Here is a 19,911-nt window from a genome sequence, read left to right as displayed (position 1 = left end):
TCAAAACTGAGGTATGCATCAGTCTGTGATTTGTATTGTCCTGTTATGCACCTAATGTCTAGTATAAAACAGAATTCTGAATTGACCAAACATGCGTAATACGGACAAAAAACACCATCACAGGCTGTTTGGGACTTACCTCAAAGAACTTCTGGATGACGTAGTTCCCGAAGACGTCCACCATGAGCTGGTAGGCAGCCTGCAGGATCTCCGTGAAGACCAGCTGCCTCTCTGAAGGACTAGCCCGCTCAAGCTTCAGCTGGATAAACCTGCAGCGCCACACACAACACACAACCAGAAGCACTGATGAGTTCAAAAGTCATATGCATGACATTACATTACTCTTAGCTGACGCCTTTATTCAAAGCCACTAAATCCTGGCTCAAACTACACGACTATCGGCCCGATTCTCGTCTGAAACCCCCCCTTACGACTATCGGTGGAACGTTACCCCCCCAGGACCATCGCAAGCGATTGTCGGGCAAGATTTCCTCGTCGTGGCTGACGTTCTAAGAAAGAACTTTGGCAGCCCAAAGAGTCGCCGATCGCAAATCGTAGAAATCAAACAGTGTTTGATATTTGCGACTGGAAATAAAGCGTCGGGCATTGTCTCGGTGGTTGCGAGCAGGGATAAGATTGACAGTTGTGATTCTCTTCTAGTGTGCGATGCACTCCGACATCAAAATCGGACACACAATCGGGATTCGTGTAGTTTGAGCCTGACATTAGTTGTTTACTAGCCTGGTTCCTACCAGACCTCCGTGTGTGTGCTCTGGAGCCCCCTGGTGGCACTCCAAACACACACGTCGGTCTGGGAGCATGTGGCAGGATTCAATTTCTGGACTCAAAAAATAATGCCGAGCATTTATCACTTCAATATCACTGGCAGCTCACATTGAGGAGTCACAGGTCATATTATAGACCATATTGACGCTTTAGAGATCAACAGAAAATGGTTTTGAAAGAATTTGTTGACATTGAAGCAATAAATGCTGCGATTATTTTTTTGACTGTAGAAATGGAATCCTGCTACATGCTCCCAGACCTAGTAGTGGAGCTCACAAAGCTGTGCGGAACTACAGGTCGGGCAAGAGCCAGGTAAGTTGTTTACAGGCCAGGGTATAGGTTACAGTCTCTGGAATACTGTGGGGTTAGATGCCACACTCAAAGGAACTTCAGCCATGGATGAAGGTGCTGGTAAGCGTGTGATTTGAACCTGCAACACTCTGATCTAACTATTGAGCCATGGCTGTCCAATGCAATTGCAGGATAGTACAAGCCAGACCTTGCCATGCAGGTTATTTCATTTCATAACCTACACAGACCCATTTACAGTTTGTACACAGACGTGACATGATCGGACTGCGTGTGCATTGTTGGGGCAGAATCGACCATTCACCGCACATTTGTAAAGAACCAAGCCAGGTGTTTTTCCAAGATAAGAAAATGGATGGTCATGATGACTTCAGATAAGAAGTGGCCGCCACAAACACTGGAATTCCTGATGATGTCCTCAGTCCAGTCGGTATGTTTAATTGCTTGTAACACAAACATCTTCTCTACTTCTGGAACAGCCTATTCCCTCCCGGAATACCGCAACACGTGTACTTTTTAGGATCTCTATTTTTTTACAACCGTACACACCTCAGGACAGCATGTCTTCTCTCTTCAGAGTCTGCAATGTCTGTGTGTGTGTGTGTGTGTCTGTGTGTGTGTGTGTGTGTGTCTGTGTGTGTGTGTCTGTCTGTGTGTGTCTGTCTGTGTGTGTCTGTCTGTGTGTGTCTGTCTGTGTGTGTCTGTCTGTGTGTGTCTGTCTGTGTGTGTCTGTCTGTGTGTGTCTGTCTGTGTGTGTCTGTCTGTGTGTGTCTGTGTGTGTGTCTGTGTCTGTGTCTGTGTCTGTGTCTGTGTCTGTGTGTGTGTCTGTGTGTGTGTCTGTGTGTGTGTGTGTCTGTGTGTGTGTCTGTGTGTGTGTCTGTGTGCGTGTGTGTCTGTGTGCGTGTGTGTCTGTGTGCGTGTGTGTCTGTGTGCGTGTGTGTCTGTGTGTGTGTGTGTGTGTGTGTGTGTGTGCGTGTCTGTGTGTGTGCGTGTCTGTGTGTGTGCGTGTCTGTGTGTGTGCGTGTCTGTGTGTGTGCGTGTCTGTGTGCGTGTCTGTGTGCGTGCGTGTCTGTGTGCGTGCGTGTCTGTGTGCGTGCGTGTCTGTGTGCGTGCGTGTCTGTGTGCGTGCGTGTCTGTGTGCGTGCGTGTCTGTGTGCGTGCGTGTCTGTGTGCGTGCGTGTCTGTGTGCGTGCCTGTGTGTGCGTGCCTGTGTGCGTGCCTGTGTGCGTGTCTGTGTGTGTGCGTGTGTCTGTGTGTGTGCGTGTGTCTGTGTGTGTGCGTGTGTCTGTGTGTGTGCGTGTGTCTGTGTGTGTGCGTGTGTCTGTGTGTGTGCGTGTGTCTGTGTGTGTGTGTGTCTGTGCGCACGTGTGTGCAGAACAATGCGAGCAGTCAGTGACGAAGTAATTTCAAAAGGGTTCCATAGACTCCAACCATGTAATGCCATTCACCTGGATCCGTGCTGGTCCTGGGAGAACTCCATGACGTGGCCGGCGATCTCCCTCAGCTGCAGGTTGGGATAGCGGTTGTTGCGGAAGTCCTCCAGCAGCCGGCTGCGGCCCGACGGCATCACGTCTGACATGCCGTAGCGTAGCCGTGACGACGGGAACAGCTGGCTGCTCGGGCTGAAGAGGGAGGAGCCCGTGGTGGAGCTGCGGTACTTGGCCTCCGCCCCCGGGGCCGCCGAGATGAAACGACCGCTGCCATTGGTCAGGCCACCTGTCACGTGAACGGAAACAGGAAGTTGGGGGGAAAGGAGGGAAATTAGAGTCGTGTCTCAGGTGGTGCACTTGTGCACTTCGGGCACTATGCTTCAGTGCGTAATGAATACGCCATACGCACTGAAACATGAACAGGGAAGTGCACATGTGCACCATTTCAGGCCTAGCCAAGAAGCTTGCATCAAGCTTCAAGATCTGCTGATTGGTAGACTACATACAAGTAAAATGGCATATTTCTGGGCAAATTTCACGTCCTCGCCCATTTAATTTTGCAACGCAAATCTGTGTAAATAATGTTGAAAAGACCACACATATTGAGAAGAACACACATGTTGAAAAGACCACATATAAAAAGGGGATATTAGTGAATTTGAATTTGAGATTCACTTTGAAATTGAACTACTGACCAGTCATGTGGAAGACGCGACTCGTCTACCATGACTGACCAACTTTATAGCGTATACTAACGTGAACTCCTATGACTGTACTGGATATCAATCAAACACTCACCGAGGTTGAGGCTGGAAGAAGAGCCATGATTGGACAGAGAGGGGGGTGGGGTGAGTGAGTGGGAGTGGCCTACTGGCCCAGGGGAGGGGCTGAAGCCCAGGCCGTTGTAGAATCCTCCGTGGCCAATGGGGTTGAGGCTGCTAGCCGTGCGCTTGTACAGCTCGGAACTGCCCGTCAGCGAATCACGGCGGGAGGCACTACCCGTGCTCGAGTTAGCCACTGTACACACACACACACACACACAAACAAATACCAGTTAGACAGCTTAATACACCATCACATTAATCGAAGAAGAAATCAATGAAGAGTCTGCCTGAAATATCTGTTAAGCATGTCAACAACAAATTCATTTGTTACAAGCCAATCAATGCATCATTCCTCGCTGCTCACTGTTCTAGACAGCTTTCACAGTCCAATTTGTGCACTTCAGTTCTGTTTCTTGCTATTTCTGTTTTCTGTCTCTCCAAAGGCCTCCACAAATCATAATTGGAATAACTCGATTGACACAATCAATGTTAGTAGATCTGTCTGCCTGTCTATTGCGCCTAGCAAAAATCATCAACTACCAACCTCAAGTGTTGAAGCCAGTTACAACCTAGAAGCCTGCTATATTACTCTTGCACTTTCATCATGCGCAGATTCTATGAGGCACGCAAACCCAAGTCCACTGTGGGGCCATTGGCAATGATGGATGTGCCTTCAGGGGCTGAGGTGCATGAAGCCCAGTGTTAGCCACAGTGATGGGGATTAGAGTGGTGTCTTACAACTCCCGAGGCTTACGCCTAGGACAGTCTGCTGGGGACAGAGCACACCGTGCTGTTGTTGACCAGCTACTGGAGACCACGGACATTCTCTGTTTGCAAGAGACATTTTTAGCCATACAGGACCTGGATAAACTGAACTCTGTACACAGTGACTTTCATGGAGCGGGAGAGTCCACAACAGATCTGAGCAGTCGAGTGCTGCGCGGTAGAATACCTGGAGGTGTGGCCATTTTGTGGCGCAAGAAATATGACCCAATGATTACTGTTATCAGATTAGAGGTGGACTGGTGTATTGCCATTAAAATTGTGTATGATATGAATGTTTTTATAATTTTAAATGTTTATACCCCATATGACAGCTATAAGAAGGAAGATGAATACATGAATAGATTGGCTTTTTTAAACTCTTATATTAAGGAATGTATATGTGCAAAAAAATGTTTTTGATTGGTGATTTGAATGCTGACATTTCTGATGAGAAATCTCTCTTTGGTCAGCACTTGAAGCAGTTCTGTTATGATAGTAAACTGGTTCTCTCTAGTATGAATTTACTTCCTGCAGATAGTTATACTTTTATCAGTGAAGCGTGGCACACAACGTCCTGGCTGGATCATGTAATCTGCACAGCCGATGCACATGAAAGTCTGGAAAAGGTAGACATTTTGTATGAGCTCACCACCACTGATCACTTACCTGTCTCTATGTTGATAAATATTGACAACCTACCCGACTGCAGCAGTTCAGCACAAGATGGCGCCAATGGGCCGAAAGTAAATTGGGCTAAACTATCTAAAGAGGATGTTCTGTATTATTGTGGGAGGTCCGATGTTCTCTTGAGGGAGGTACAGTTGCCAATTAATGCTATTCTATGTCCAGATATTAACTGTGATAATGTTACTCACTGTAATGATCTCTGTGAAATGTATAACAGCATAGTGACAGCTGTACATGAGGCCAGTAAACCTCTACACACTACTCACCCCAAAAGGGCTAACAACATCAACCTGGTTGGAACAAGTATGTAGCTGAACATCAAGAAGCTGCTAAGAGGGCTCATAGGCCTGGGTTGTGGCTGGTCGGCCTAGGCATGGGCCAGACTTGGAGCATAAGAAACGTGCCAATGCAAGATATATAGTATGCTGTGCGCTTTGTTGGGAAGCATGAGCAAGGCTTAAGAGCTCATTCTATGGCCACAAACCTTCTTGATAACAATGTCACTGAGTTCTGGAAAGAGGTAAAGGCTACAATAGGGCCAAAGCTTGTACTACCATGCCACATTGAGGGGGTATCTGGCGCTGACAATTTAGCAGAGCTGTGGAGGGCAGCACTATGCAGCTTTGTTTAATTGCATCAAAAGTGAACCCTATTGTGTAGGCAATCTAAAATGAGGAAGCGATTCATTTTACACCCATGAGGTTGTGTATGCTATAGAACATCTAGCGGATAATAAATCTAGTGGCAATGATAATATCACTGCTGAGCATCTTAAATTAGCCAGCCTAGAATTGCAGCTTTGCTGTCTATTTGCTTCACTGGTCTAATGACACATGGGGTGCTACCGACACTATGCTCACTGTTACATTAGTACCAGTCATTAAGGACAAGACAGGTAAAATAGGGATCATGGATAATTACAGACCCATTGCCTTAGCCAGTATTCTTTCTAAGGTGTTGGAGAAACTGTTTGCTAGATAGGTTGAGTGAGTTTATCTTTACCACAGAAAATCAATTTGGTTTTAAGCCTATGCACAGCACAGACCTATGTATATATGCCTTGAAAGAAAACGGTTGAATCCTACAGAAGTCATGGTTCTACAATATTTCTGGGGTTCATTGATGCGTTCTAGGGCATTTGACAGAGTGAATCACCCATAAGCTCTTCACTAAACTCATGCTTAGGGGTGTGCCTGGATGTATTATACGTATTTCTAGCTTATGGTATGCTAAACAAACACATGCAGGTGAAAATGGGGAAACAGCCTGTCCTCCCCTTTCAGTGTAGGCAATGGTGTAAGACAAGGGGGGCTTCTATCCCCCAGCACGTTCAACCTATACATGGACAACCTCTCCAAACAACTGGGGAGATGTAAGACAGGATGTCTGATAGGGAACAATGTTTTAAACCATTTGATGTATGCAGACAATCTTGCTATCATGTCCCCTAGTATGTTTGGGGGGGGATTTCAGCAGCTACTCAATGTGTTGCTCTGAGTATGGGGTCGAGTTTGATGTGCAGTACAATGCAAAAAAGAGTGTTGTGTGATATGTAGAACCAAGGAGGATCATAACAATGCCTTTTCCAACGTTCTACCTGTCAGGGCAACCAATATGTGTATCAAGCAGTATAAAATATCTTGGGCACATCATCACATGACAAGCTGGAGGATGATGCTGGACATGTATAGGCAGAGACGAATGTTGTATGCACAAAGAAAATTTCATTACTGTCCTGATGATGTGAAAGTAAGCTTGTTTCGTGCCTACTGTAGCCCTATGTATGCAGCTCCATTATGGGATCACTATAAAAAGAGACAATGCGTAAACTCCAAGTAGCATATAATGACTGCCTAAGGATATTGCTGAAAAAGCCCAGGAGTTGCAGTGCTAGTAAACTATTTTGTGACTCAGGACTATGTACTTTACAGCTCTCCTGAGGAACCTAATGTTTAAGTTCATGTGCCGTTTGGATAAGTCTGAAAACTGCATTATAATGATGCTCACAAGTGCCAGATATAGCTCTGTCCGTTACCAATCATATATGTGGAAACATTGGTATAGCTGCCTTTTAAGACTGTCATGACATAGTTTGTATATGCTTTGGCATCATTGCTGTTTTTTTTTTTTTTAATTATTATTATTTCTTCTTTTTCCTGCACATTCTATTTCTATGTATATGTTGTGTGTCTGCCTATTGGGCCCTGAGCCTGTAATAAAGTTTATATATCACTGTAGACACAACGTTCCACCACTGGAACATTGTTATAGTCAATGAAAAAAAACTTAACTACCATAATGCTACACCACTGTGACAGTGAAGAAGGCCTTTAGTAATGCATTACGACTTGGTCATTTCCATTCTGATAACAGATAATTCATAACAGGGCCCGTGCCTTAAGGCTTTTTTAAACTGTTCTCACACTTCAACATTATTCGTTCATTTACATAATTTTATTCTCATTACCCCTGCTGTTTTTTCTGCTTTTATTTTTGTGAAGTACTGTACATTGACATGCCTCTGCGTATGAAATGCGCTTTACAAATAAACTCGTCTTGCCTTTCCTCAGCATCGTCATGTTCGGTAATGAGATTTTTGTTGCTATGGGGCTGAGTAATCAAATAGGGTAGAGTGAGAGCTGGGAGCGCTGCGCTGAAGAATGCGTTGGGAGTGCGGAGGGGTTTAGAGTGACATAAAGCAGAGCTAAATCCACTTGTCTCTCCTCCCTCCTTCACACGCCTGCTACCTAATCTACCAGCATGAAACCGTACCCGGCCCTCCTGCTGGCCTGCTACCTCGCTTACACACCGAAAACACACACACAGGAGACGCACACACGCGCAAACACACACACACACGCGTTAACACACATACACACACACACACAGGCTGGCAGAGCTGGAAGTGTTCACACACACAGGGAGGTACTGAATGGCTGTGCTGCAGCCAGCTCCAGCTCCAGCTCCAGAGACAGACAGACAGACACACACACACACACACAGACACACACACACACACAGACACAGAGCTGTGGCATGCTCACACATACAGACACAATTGGTGTCTTATATAGACAATGATGAAGATAGTTCCCACTTTCACCATTTCCCACAGACACACACACACACACTGTCACACAGATGTACTACATACTCTCTCTTGCGTACACACAAATTCACTCACCGGCGGTGCCGAACCCCCCCAGTGAGCCGAGGGCGGCCCCGAGCGACGAGGAGCCGTTGGCACTGAAGCTGAGGGAGGAGGAGTTGGGCTGCTGGGGCGGCGGGGCGCCCTGGGAGAAGAGGCTGGAGCTCTGCTGGCTGGAGGAGCTGAGGGAGCCGCTGCCGTAGAAGGAGCTGCCGCCCAGGCCACACCCCCCACTGCCCTGCTGGGCCGCCGCCGCCGCTGCCGCCGCCGCCGTGGCCTGCTGGTTGCTCAGCGCCCGGAACGCCGCAGCCGAGCTGGCACCGCCCCCCAGCCCCGCCCCACCCCCGCTGGCTGAGGCGGCCGCTGCAGCCACTGGAGAGACGGAAAATGATGACGTTAAACAACATTATATAAATGTTATAATAAATTATTATATATTGTATATCCCCACACCCACTGACTGAGAGGCAGTTGAGGAAGATTTTCAACGATTTTCAGTGCAGTAGACCAAGATAAGTTGATACGTCCCAAATACAAAAAAATCAAGTCTGGTATCCTAAATGGGCGTGCCTTTCCATTGAGCTCCATTCATTCTCCCAGTCTAATACAAGGGCAAGGCTACCGTAGGATTACAGTTTAGCGCCTTACGACATATGGATCCCAGAGGAAAAACGGCAGTGGTGTTCGGTTTAACTACTAGGACTAACCCCACCACCAAATGTTGCCTGTGCCCTTCTGCCACATGCCTAATTTCAAACAAAATGGCTGAGCTCTTTCAGCCCTATAGAACGAGGAATTTCAACTCTCCTGCATCTTCTCAGAGTGGTCCATAACTTATGGACAAATTAATGATTCAAATTGACAATTCACTGGTCCATTGTACGGTTAGCGGTCCAAATAGCTGGCTAATTTACAATTTTCCGGTCCAAACAGCAAGCCAAATTAAAATTCACTGGTCTAAATACCCAGCTAATTCGCATTTCTCTGGTTGAAAAACAGCTGACGGATACAATTAATACAGTACACCATTTTGTAGCCCTCAACGACACAATCATTTGACAGACTGGCCTAGTACACTTTACTACCAACTAGTTCTACAGGGAGTCCTGTAATAAGAGGTGGAAGCAGAGCCTCAGGATCAGAGTGACTGTGTTCCCACTGGCCAACTCAACTACTGGGTGCAGCCATGAATGCCTGTGGAGCGGACACTTGATTTGTGTGTCACTTGCTCAAATCTATTTTCGGGACTCTTTCGCTGCTCTTATGCCTGTGTGACACACTTGAGTTGTCTTGCCCTGATAGTGCTGGGTATAGGCGATACACAAGATGTGTGAGTGATGTGAGACAGAGGTGAGTGTGTCTGGAGACCAGCTGAAAGGATGGTGCGGGTGTGTGTGTGTGTGTGTGTGTGTGTGTGTGTGTGTGTGTGTATACTTGCTGTAGGGCCAATGACGTGTCTCTATGGGTGTGTGTCAGCATACTTGCTTTAGGGCTAAATTGTGTGTGTGTGTGTGTGTGTGTGTGTGTGTGTGTGTGTGTGTGTGTGTGTGTGTGTGTGTGTGTGTGTGTGTGTGTGTGTGTGTGTGTGTGTGTGTGTGTGTGTGTACCTACGATGTTGGAGTATGTGTATCTGTTATAGGGCTGAGAGAGAGAGAGAGAGAGAGAGAGAGAGAGAGAGAGAGAGAGAGAGAGAGAGAGAGAGAGAGAGACTACTGCAGGGCTGATGTGTGTGTGTGTGTGTGTGTGTGTGTGTGTGTGTGTGTGTGTGTGTGTGTGTGTGTGTGTGTGTGTGTGTGTGTGTGTGTGTGTGTGTGTACCTGCTGTAGGGCTGATGATGACAGAGGCGGGGGCCATGAGTCTGACCGGCCCGCTGCGGCCTCCTGTGTTGACCAGCAGCGCCCCCGTCTGGTCATAGTACGCCGCTGGAGCCAGCACTGGGTAGCCTGCAGAAACACACAAATACATGACATTACACTACAGCAGAAACACACAAATATATTATATTACACGACAGCAGAAACACACAAATACATTATATTACACGACAGCAGAAACACACAAATACATTATATTACACGACAGCAGAAACACACAAATACATTATATTACATTTTCTACTCTAAAAAACCCTAATTATCCTCTGGGGATCTATAATCAATAAAGTTACTCTACTCTATTCTGCAGTACAGCACACGTAGAGTGTGGAGCCAGCACTCTGCAGAAACACAGAAATATATGTTATACTACATTGTAGCCAATGCTTTCAGCCAGACTCACTAACAAGTAACACTAATCACATTTGAGAAAAGAGTGATGACAGAAAATCTACCATGGAAGTACTCAGTCAAAAGAAAGAAGATACTAGGTAAAAGCAGGAGGTTAGAAGTCTAGAGCGCTACGGCAACTGTATACAGTAAATCTGTGGAAAATTAAGCACCGCAACCAATTCTGTCCACCTGGGATGATACAGTATCTACTTCATCTTGCACAGACACACAGACACACATGGCCAGATTATCCAGTAGGACCAGTGTGATGGTGCTTACGGGCACCAACTATTTTTTGACGAGTGAAGGGGAGCCACATGACACAGGCTTTACAAATATTGTTCATAAAGGGAGCACCTGTGAGGTATAAAACCCAGTGGCCCCACGTTAGCTTAATACGGTCCTACACACACACGTGCGCGTGCGCACACACACCTGGTACTCCGGCGGCGAGGCCTTGTCCAAACGCCAGGGCTGAGTTGACTGCTGCCGCGGCAACCAGCTGCTGTTCCGCCTGCTGTCCCTGCTGCCCCTGGCTGGGGGTCAGGGGTCGCTGGGAACCACCTGTACGCATCACCTGAGGCAACAACAACAATAACCACAGCGGCATTAATGCACAGATAGCATGACATAAACACACCTTTAAATCTGCTTTCATAAATATCTGTAGCTGTCTTTTTTTATTTTCCCATCATTTTTTAAGTGTAATAGTTGTGAAAGGTGGCATTCATGCACAGATAGCATAATACGACCACACCTTTAAATCGGCTTTGTAAAAGTTGTATTTTTTTCTTTCCCCAATATTTTTTTTCTTGAAAGTGTAATAGTTGTGAAAGTTGTCTAGGAGGTGACGGTGTACTCATGACCTGAGAAAGCCATGACAGTGGAATTAGCAGGGCCCACGTTAATGAACAGGAATGAACAGGGCCCACGTTAATGAACAGGAATGAACAGGGCCCCCATTTCTCGAAAGCTTTGCTGCCAACCACTTTGCAACTTGGTTGATTGTGCATTGCGACCAACTAAGATTCCTGTGTGGAGCTCAATGGAGCGCCTGCAGGCGCTTGGCGGAACTGAATCTCATTTGACCAATAATGACAAGCTGCTGTAGAAGAGTTCAATGAGTTCGGGTTATGCAAAGATGGTGTCAAAATGTGTGACAATTTAGGCTGAAGACAATAAGGTTGATAGAGCCAACAAAAATGCTTATAACCATTGTCAAACTAGGACATGCACTCTATGCTACAGTACAGTAGAGGAGAGAGAGAGAGAGAGAGAGAGAGAGAGAGAGAGAGAGAGAGAGAGAGAGAGAGAGAGAGAGAGAGAGAGAGAGAGAGAGAGAGAGAGAAAGAGAAAGAGAGAGAGAAAGAGACAGAGAAAGAGAAAGAGAAAGAGAAAGAGAGGTTTGTGTGTGAATACGAGACAGAGGGCAACAAAGAGAGGCTGTGCTTTTGCGTTCTTCCTTACCCTGTAATTGACTGCAACGTGCTTGTAAATTGATTTCACAACTTCTACAACCTTACCAAACGGTAAACAGACACGAGGTCATTTTAATTTAACTCCCCGTTTATAGTTGGCTTGGATTTTGCCCCCTACTCTTAAGCAACGTAATTAGGACTGCTATTTACAGGCACGAACGCGACGGCAGCAAAAGACTTGAACAAATACGCTCACCGCCTCGCTCACAATCCTCACTCATAACATCATGAGCAACATGTGGCCATTTTGTGTCTACAAATCTGGATCGCAATTCCGTGAGCAAATTATTTTTTCGTACTCCAAAAAACAGGGGCAAGAGCCAACTGTTTGATTGCTCGGTGTTTACAACAGTTTTATCGGTGCTAAATGGAACCATCAGGACTGAACATTTAAAGTCAGATGTGCTTTTGCTGATGACCTGAACATTTTAAAATGACTACTTAGTGTCGTAAAACTAATACTTAACTGCAACTGGGAAAAGCAATTCTTTCAGCCTCGAGGTGGACTCTGGAAATAATCTTTACCACACACTCAAATGGCAATAGGTAGCATTTGCTAAATGAACACAATTTGATGAGCTTATAAGAAGCTTATAACAGTGTATTAGTCAGAAAAGACGACTTTATTTACTTGGATTCAGACAGAGAAATGGTGGCAGACTGGAGAGATATTCTCCTCTATGCCAGTGAAGTTGAAAGTTGAGTGGAACTGTTGAATAGTTTTTGTCCTGCCCTGCCTATTGCTATGTCAATGTTGTGTTATATCTGGGTAAATGTGCATCGTAATGTGTTAAATCTTTGTTTTTATCATGTCATAGGCAATACAACTCGCTCTGTGTTTACCTCACTTACTGACAAAATTTCCCCATCAGGAACAGTAAAGTTTCTAACCATCTAATTTTGCCAGTGTGTACAGCAGTGTGCCAATAGTTTCTGTCATCCCTGACATGGCAGAAAGGCATGTCTCATGTCACTCCCTACCACTCTCTTTGCTGATTGGCTGGAGTGGAGAGAGTGGGTAGGGCCTTATCTGTTGATCTGGGTCTGCCTTTTAGCGAGCAGGTTTCTGACTGGCTGAATTTGAAGCCGTGGGAGGGTCTTACCTGTTGCTGGTTCTGCTGCTGCTGCTGCTGGTTCTGCTGATTGGCTGAGTTTGAGGGGGCAGCTTGCTGCTGGAAGAGGTTCGCTGGATACACCCCCCACGGCACTCCGTAGTACTGCGGAGGCATCACTGCAGGACCTAAATGCAGACACACACGCACGCGCACACACGCGCGCACATACACACACGCACGCACGTGCACATACATAAACACACACACATTAGGCAACACCCCAAGTGCATGTCTTGTAGACTAAAGAGGCATTGCTACCATTACTCTGATAAACGACTGTGCATTGTTTGCTTAATTACCCAAACAATAGCACCCTATCTCCCTAAAGGCTCAGTTGGCATTCACACAACACTAGACACACTGCTGCCATCTGCTCAGCAAAGATCTGAACTGTGCTTCAGTATATCTACCCCCAGCAGCTACTCTATATGCACATTGGTTTGGTTTGTCCATCCCTATACAGTAACCAATCTAGCAACCAAACCAAATCTATCAAATCATACAGTCATAGGAAAAAGTTGGTACACCCTTTGAAATTTCTTACATTTCTGTCAAAATTGGTCATAAAACATGGGTCTGATCTTCCCGCAAATCAAGAGAAGGAACAATCAGAGTCTGCTTCATACAATATTGTATATAATCCTATGTCTGTATTATTATGTAGAATTTAACAAGCTTAAATTGCAAAATGCTGAACATGCATCTGGTAACCTGTGTGTATCCGGTGGGTGTTGAAGCAGGCATATCCAGGGTGGCAGTGATGTGTGTGTGTGTCAGTGTTGAACAGGTTTGTGTGTTTGAGGCAGGGCTTTGAACCGTTATTTTTTTCCAAATGTTCCGTTCCGAACAGAAACGGAATTATAACGTTTCCGGTTATGGGTTCCACCAATAAATTGACGTTCCCGAACCGGTTAGAACAAAAAAATATTGTTCCCGGAACGGTTAATTTCGTTCCTGTCAGCTGATTACTCCCCATAGGCCTAACTGACGTTAATTAACCAACAAAGACGGAAGTGCAAATGACTCAGCCTACATTCCAAACTGTTTATTCAAGAGGATGAAAAGTACAGTCCCAGGAAAAAGTTTGTACACCCTTTGAAATTTCTTACCCGTCTGTCAAAATTGGTCATAAAACATGGTCTGATCTTCCCGGACATCACAAGAAGGAACAACAAGAGTCTGCTTTAGCTAATTTAACCCAAACATTTACAAGTTTTCATATTTTCATTGGCCATAAGATGTAAACATTCACAGGACAGTAAGGCATAAGTAAGTACACCCTTGCATTCAATAGGTTTTAACCCCAAGTTAGTCACAATAACCTCAACCAGATGTTTCCTGTAGTTGCAGATCAGATTAACAAAACAATCTGGATATATCTGGTCTCCTTCTTCTTTAGAAAACTGCCTCTCGTCAGCAAGGTTTGTGGGATGTCTGGAGTGCATAGCTTTCTTGACTTCATGCCATGTAATCTCAATTGTTTTTGTCAGGCCTTTGACTGGGCTATTCCAGAATGTGTATTTCATTATTATGAAGCCATTCTAAAGTCGATTGGCTTCTAAAGTATGGGTTGTTGTCACATTTCAGCACCCATCCTCTTGTGTGCTTCAACTGTGTGACAAACTACCTCACTTTTTTCTGTAAAATATCTCGATAAACTTCTGAGTTCATTGTTCCACTGATGATAGCAAACTCAAAAGGGCCTGAGGCAGCAAGGTAGCCGCATATAATGATGCTCCCGCCACCATACTCAAAGGCGGAGATGATGTTTTGGGGAAGGTGTGGTTCTCCAGTTCTCCTCCAAACATGACATTGTGTGTTCCCCTGAACAATTCAACTTTGGTTTCAGCGTTGGTCTACAGAATATTTTGCAGTAATTCTATGAAGCATATAAATGCTTTTTTGCAAACCTCAAAGGTGCAGCAATATTTTTTTGGACAGAAACTCCATTAATTTTAGATTGGCAGAATGAATCCCATTTTTAGCTATTCTTGGTTACATCTCCTCTTCTGAGTATGGTGGCGGGAGCATCATTATATGCGGCTACCTTGCTGCCTCAGGCCCTTGACAGTTTGCTATTATCAGTGGAACAATGAACTCAAGTTTATTGTGATATTTTACAGAAAAAGCGTGAGGTAGTCTGTCACACAGTTGAAGCACACAAGAGTATGGGTCCTGCAATGTGACAACAACCCATACTTTAGAAGCAAATCATTATGAATGGCTTCATAATAATGAAATACACATTCTGAAATAGCCCAGTCAAAGCCCTGACAAAAAACAATTGAGATTAAATGGCATGAAGTCAAGAAAGCCATGCACTCCAGACATCCCACAAACCTTGCTGACGAGAGGCAGTTATCTAAAGAAAAGGGAGACAAGATACAAACAAATTGTTTTGTTAATCTGATCTGCAACTACAGGACAAGTCTGGTTGATGATATTGCAACTAACTGAGGGTTAAAACCTACTTAATGCAAGGGTGTACTTACTTATGCCCTGCTCTCCTGTGAATATTATGGCCTTATGACCAATAAAAATATGATAACATGTAAATGTTTGGGTGGAATTAATTAAAGCAGACTCTGATTGTTCCCTCTTGAGATTTCCGGGAAGATCCGACCATGTTTTATGATCAATTTTGACAAAAATGTAAGAAATTTCAAAGGGTGTACAAACTTTTTCCTGGGACTGTATATCCTCCAGAATTTTGTCATTCAGGGATGACCTAAGCGGAGAATAAACCTCAATGATGAAAATGTGTGCTCCACGCTGACTTGGGTCACGGGGAGTGCTATGATAGACATTGTGAGTTTGTGCATATTTGAAGCGGCCATGGATGCCCAATAACGTCGAACATTCTCGGTGCGCTTTACATGCGCTTCTCTGCAATATCTTACAATGATGCAATGGAAACTCTGCCCTATTGTATGACAGTGGTTTCTCTTATTTAAGATGTGGAGTGGAGACTATGTAATCCAAAGCTCTCACTCCATTCAGTGTCTGATGTCACACAGGATGTGAACCTCAGCTGTCATGGTAACAGGAAAATAATAACTTTTTTTTTTAGTTTGAGGAACAATATTAACCGGTATTAACCGGTTACCATTATTTTTAAATGAGGGTTTCCGTTCCAGAACATTAAAAATAATGTTGTTTCCGGTTTCGTTTCTGTTCCCTGTAAAATACAAAAAGTTCCCGGTTTTCGTTTTGTGAACCGGTTCAAAGCCCTGGTTTGAGGGACGGTGCGTGCTAAAGGAGGTGTACCCAGTTGGTGTCTATGCATGCGTGTCTACATGTGTAGTACCCAGTCTAGCTGCAGCAGCTAGGCCGGAAGTGTGATGTTGTGTGTGTGTGTGTGTGTGTGTGTGTGTGTGTGTGTGTGTGTGTGTGTGTGTGTGTGTGTGTGTGTGTGTGTGTGTGTGTGTTACCCAGGGGGGTGGCGGCGGCCGCCAGTGTAGAGGTCTGTGTTGGTGTGTGTGCGCGCGTGTGTGTGTGTGTGTGTATGTGTGTGTGCGTGTATCGTACCCAGGGTAGCGGCGGCAGCCAGGCCGGCAGTGTAGGGGTCTGTGCCCGGGGGCGCTGCACTGATGATGTAGGGGTTGGGCACAAACGCAGCTGGAGCCAGACCTGAGGAAAACACACAGACAACACAGGTCACAGGTCAGCATTGACACAAACGCGCACACACACACACGCACACACGCACACACGCACACACGCACACACACACACACACACACACGGGCGCACATACCCAAACCTGAGAAAAGCACAATCAACTAGGGGTGTGTTCAAAATATTGGTATCGGGATACGGTATCGCAGGCCTCTTCACGATACATGTTCAAATTGTCTGTATTGTGATACGTATTGTGGGGCTGATATTTCATGTACAACTCACAATTAAAGGTCAGCGCTCTAACCATTGAGCCGTGGCTGCCCCCGAATAAGACCAATGAACTACCTTGTGTACCCGTTCCTATCCTTGTGTGGCACTCCCACCGACTCCCATTCTACACCAACTAAAGAATGCGCCGAAATTACTGACACACGCATGCATTTGTGCGACACACAGAAACATACACACCACACTGTCATATGAATCACACTCACTCACAGACAGGCACACAGACACAGACACACACACCTTCAGAGAAAAGCATTCATGTACACGAACAGTGCCCACATTGGTCCAGAAAAGCCATAAGCTTTCAGGCACCCAACAGAGGTCAGTATTGACACTCTCGCATAAATACACTGATTCAAACACAGTCGTAATCACATTATTCAGAATCGCAAAAAAAATGCACGCACACACACACACAAACACACGCGCACACACACACACGACAACACAACCCACATTGGGCCAGAAAAGCCATAAGCTGCTAAAGTAGACAGAGCAAAAACAACCCCGGTTGCAACCCAGATTACGCCGTTATTTGTTGAATTGATGGCATCTAAAAAGTACTACATGAGCTCCACTGATGTGAATACCTCCTATGCAATATCCTGTACATTGACGATTAGTTGCCAATAGAACAGGGGCTTACAAGTATCCAAAGCTTTATCTCGCAACGTTGCAAAGCCACTAACAGACATTCAGAGAGAGAAGGCATTCGGGCCTGACTCTCTCTCCCTCTCTCCGTCTTTCTCTCTCCGTCTTTCTCTCTCTATCACTCACTCACACTCACACTCACACTCACACTCACACTCACACTCACACTCACACTCACACTCACACTCACACTCACACTCACAGTACATTTGTGTGTAAATCTTAAACCAACACATACACACACAGAACGTGTAAGAATAAGTATCCCACACTCACCGATGTGTGGTTGTTGTGCGGCCAGGGCATACTGTTGTTGCTGGGCGGCTGTAAGCTGCTGGACTGCCAGTGCTCCTGGCCTCTGGAACAACTGAAACAACCATCGTTAAACGGATTAGAAAACATGCCAGCACCACCAACCACTGGCTATTAGAAACACTGACGATACATTTTATCAACACTTCCCACAACTTGAATCATCATCAACCTGACACTGGAGGAGAGGCGGTAGGCGAAAGGCTCTGCGGCCGAGCTGGCCCGCCATGCGACTCGGCTCACCACGGCTCCGGAATAGAGGTAAGCGCAGGTATGAGCCTACCTGCTGTTGCGAGTTGTAGTCAAAAAGGCTGACGGTCTGGGGGGCGGAGTCCAGGGGGAGCTGGCCACTGGTGTAGTCAAACTGCAGTGTCTCCATGGAGACGGACTCCATTTGGTCAAGGGTCACGTTCTGTTGCTCCACGGTAGAGAAGTCATCACCCGTCTTGGACATGGCACCGCCCGACAGGTCTGTCCCGCCCAACTCCACCTCGTTACCGGGTGGAGGGCAGTTACCTTGACGACTGGAGGGGGACAACAAGGACAAGGGCAAAGGAAATGGACAAAGATCCAGGAAATAGAAAAGGAGAAAGGACATGTAGAGAGAAAATGGATAAAAAGACAGGACATGAACAGGAAGAGAAGGACACGGGACAGAGGAAAGGACACAGGAAGTGGACAAAGAGACAGAAAATAAACAAAGAGTCGGGAAACAAATTATTTAACACATTCAAGCTTGAACAACATGCACAAGGACAACTTGTTTTCAATTGATTACAAATTCAGCTATGAAAATGAGCATCTGGGCTGTCTGGTAATTACCAAAGTGTCCATATCCAAAGGAACAAGGCCAAATGCTATTGTAAATTGCAAAACCCATTTGCTGCCAAGCTGGACCATGATCATGGTGGAAAGCACATCTATATTCAGACAGACTGTGTACAAGTACAAATATTTTTTTTCTGTCAACAGTTCAGGGTTCCCACTCTTTTTCAAAAATCATTTTCCAGGATATTTCCAGGACATTTCCAGGACTATTTTTAGATAATTCAGGACGGATATTTCATCCGTCGGATCCACAATTTGGACATACACAGCGACACACAATGCATTTTAGAGACAATGTGACTTTAAGGTTGAAATGAGTTGTAATGAATGAGTACAGTGTGTTAGGGAAGAGGGTACGTCCAAAGACGTCATAAGAGCATAGTATGGCATGGCCGCAAGGGGAGTCACTTTCTTCTTCTGCAGTTAGTACTAAGGAGACTAGTGATAGGAGGGATTACATTAAACACTGACAACTGGATCTCCTCTCTTGACCAATTTTGCGAAGTTACAGAGTTCAGATTTTATCCATTATGGCGTTGCACCCACTGACCATGAGCACAGTGTCTTTAAGCAATGTCCTCGGACTACACCTAACCCAATGCATTTTCCATTGAGTGATACTTCTTATCCAATGTACATTATTTGCTTAGTACTGGCGGCAAGGTAAAATGCAAAGCCACTACCACCGGGCTGGAGTGTGGAACAGGTCATAGGACATAGTGAATTTGTGTCAGCTGTAATTAAGGCTGAATGACAGCTGTAATTTAACCACAAACTGAACATTGACGACAGGACATCCTATTTTGACCGGGCCGGAACTAGCAGCAGCTCCTCGCACCCACAATGCAATTCAAATTGCGGAGTTTCCAGTGTCACAATTTTTATCGATCATGGCCTTGCATCCACTGCGCATGGTGTCCCTGGGCTACGTCCCCGTACTACACCGTGGCCAATGCAATTTCCTGCGAATAAGCGTTCTTATCCATTCTATGATCTTTGTCCAAAGGTATTGACCTGAGTTGCGGTTGAAGATCAACAGCTGTCCCGCTAGTAGGAATCTGCTGGAGCTTGGTGACCACACCCCTATGTCAAATTTCGCAAGCCCAGCACGTGCAGCCTCTGTTCAATTGAAATGCCTTCTGATCCACAAAACGTTTATTCGGAATTAAATGAAAGTGCAATGTAAACTCACATTAATGTCACATTATCTCAGAAATTAATACCTTAATAGTCTCTCTCTTATAGCAAAAATTAGTGTACTTGGATTTAAATGCATTCTCCACAAGACTTGACTTGCAAGCCAGTTTTGTTGCCAGTTTCTTTTTCTCTGGAATATTCTTGCATACAAACAATTGATGCGACTACTGTGATTTGTCACACCAAAGATCAAACTAGCTTTCAA

The 19,911-nt window shown here is 45.4% G+C and overlaps 1 protein-coding gene across 2 annotated transcripts in view; it reads right to left on the bottom strand.

Moving 5' to 3' along the window:
* Positions 1-19,911, bottom strand: part of pum1 (pumilio RNA-binding family member 1) — a 48,682-nt gene that overhangs the window by 11,615 nt on the left and 17,156 nt on the right. Inside the window, exons 7-16 of one of the 2 annotated variants that reach the window (XM_063185326.1) lie at positions 17,965-18,205; positions 17,646-17,736; positions 16,338-16,439; positions 12,798-12,934; positions 10,652-10,793; positions 9,767-9,892; positions 7,986-8,321; positions 3,324-3,542; positions 2,544-2,811; positions 140-269 (exon numbers count right to left, since the gene is read on the bottom strand). In XM_063185326.1, the coding sequence (XP_063041396.1) occupies positions 140-269; positions 2,544-2,811; positions 3,324-3,542; positions 7,986-8,321; positions 9,767-9,892; positions 10,652-10,793; positions 12,798-12,934; positions 16,338-16,439; positions 17,646-17,736; positions 17,965-18,205 (1,792 nt within the window). The remainder of the gene's footprint in view (positions 1-139; positions 270-2,543; positions 2,812-3,323; positions 3,543-7,985; positions 8,322-9,766; positions 9,893-10,651; positions 10,794-12,797; positions 12,935-16,337; positions 16,440-17,645; positions 17,737-17,964; positions 18,206-19,911) is intronic. The other variant, XM_063185327.1, reaches the window with a different exon arrangement.

The sequence above is a fragment of the Engraulis encrasicolus genome, chromosome 20 (assembly GCF_034702125.1).
Source record: "Engraulis encrasicolus isolate BLACKSEA-1 chromosome 20, IST_EnEncr_1.0, whole genome shotgun sequence".
Classification (NCBI taxonomy): domain Eukaryota; kingdom Metazoa; phylum Chordata; class Actinopteri; order Clupeiformes; family Engraulidae; genus Engraulis; species Engraulis encrasicolus.
This window is presented reverse-complemented; position numbering and strand designations above follow the sequence as displayed.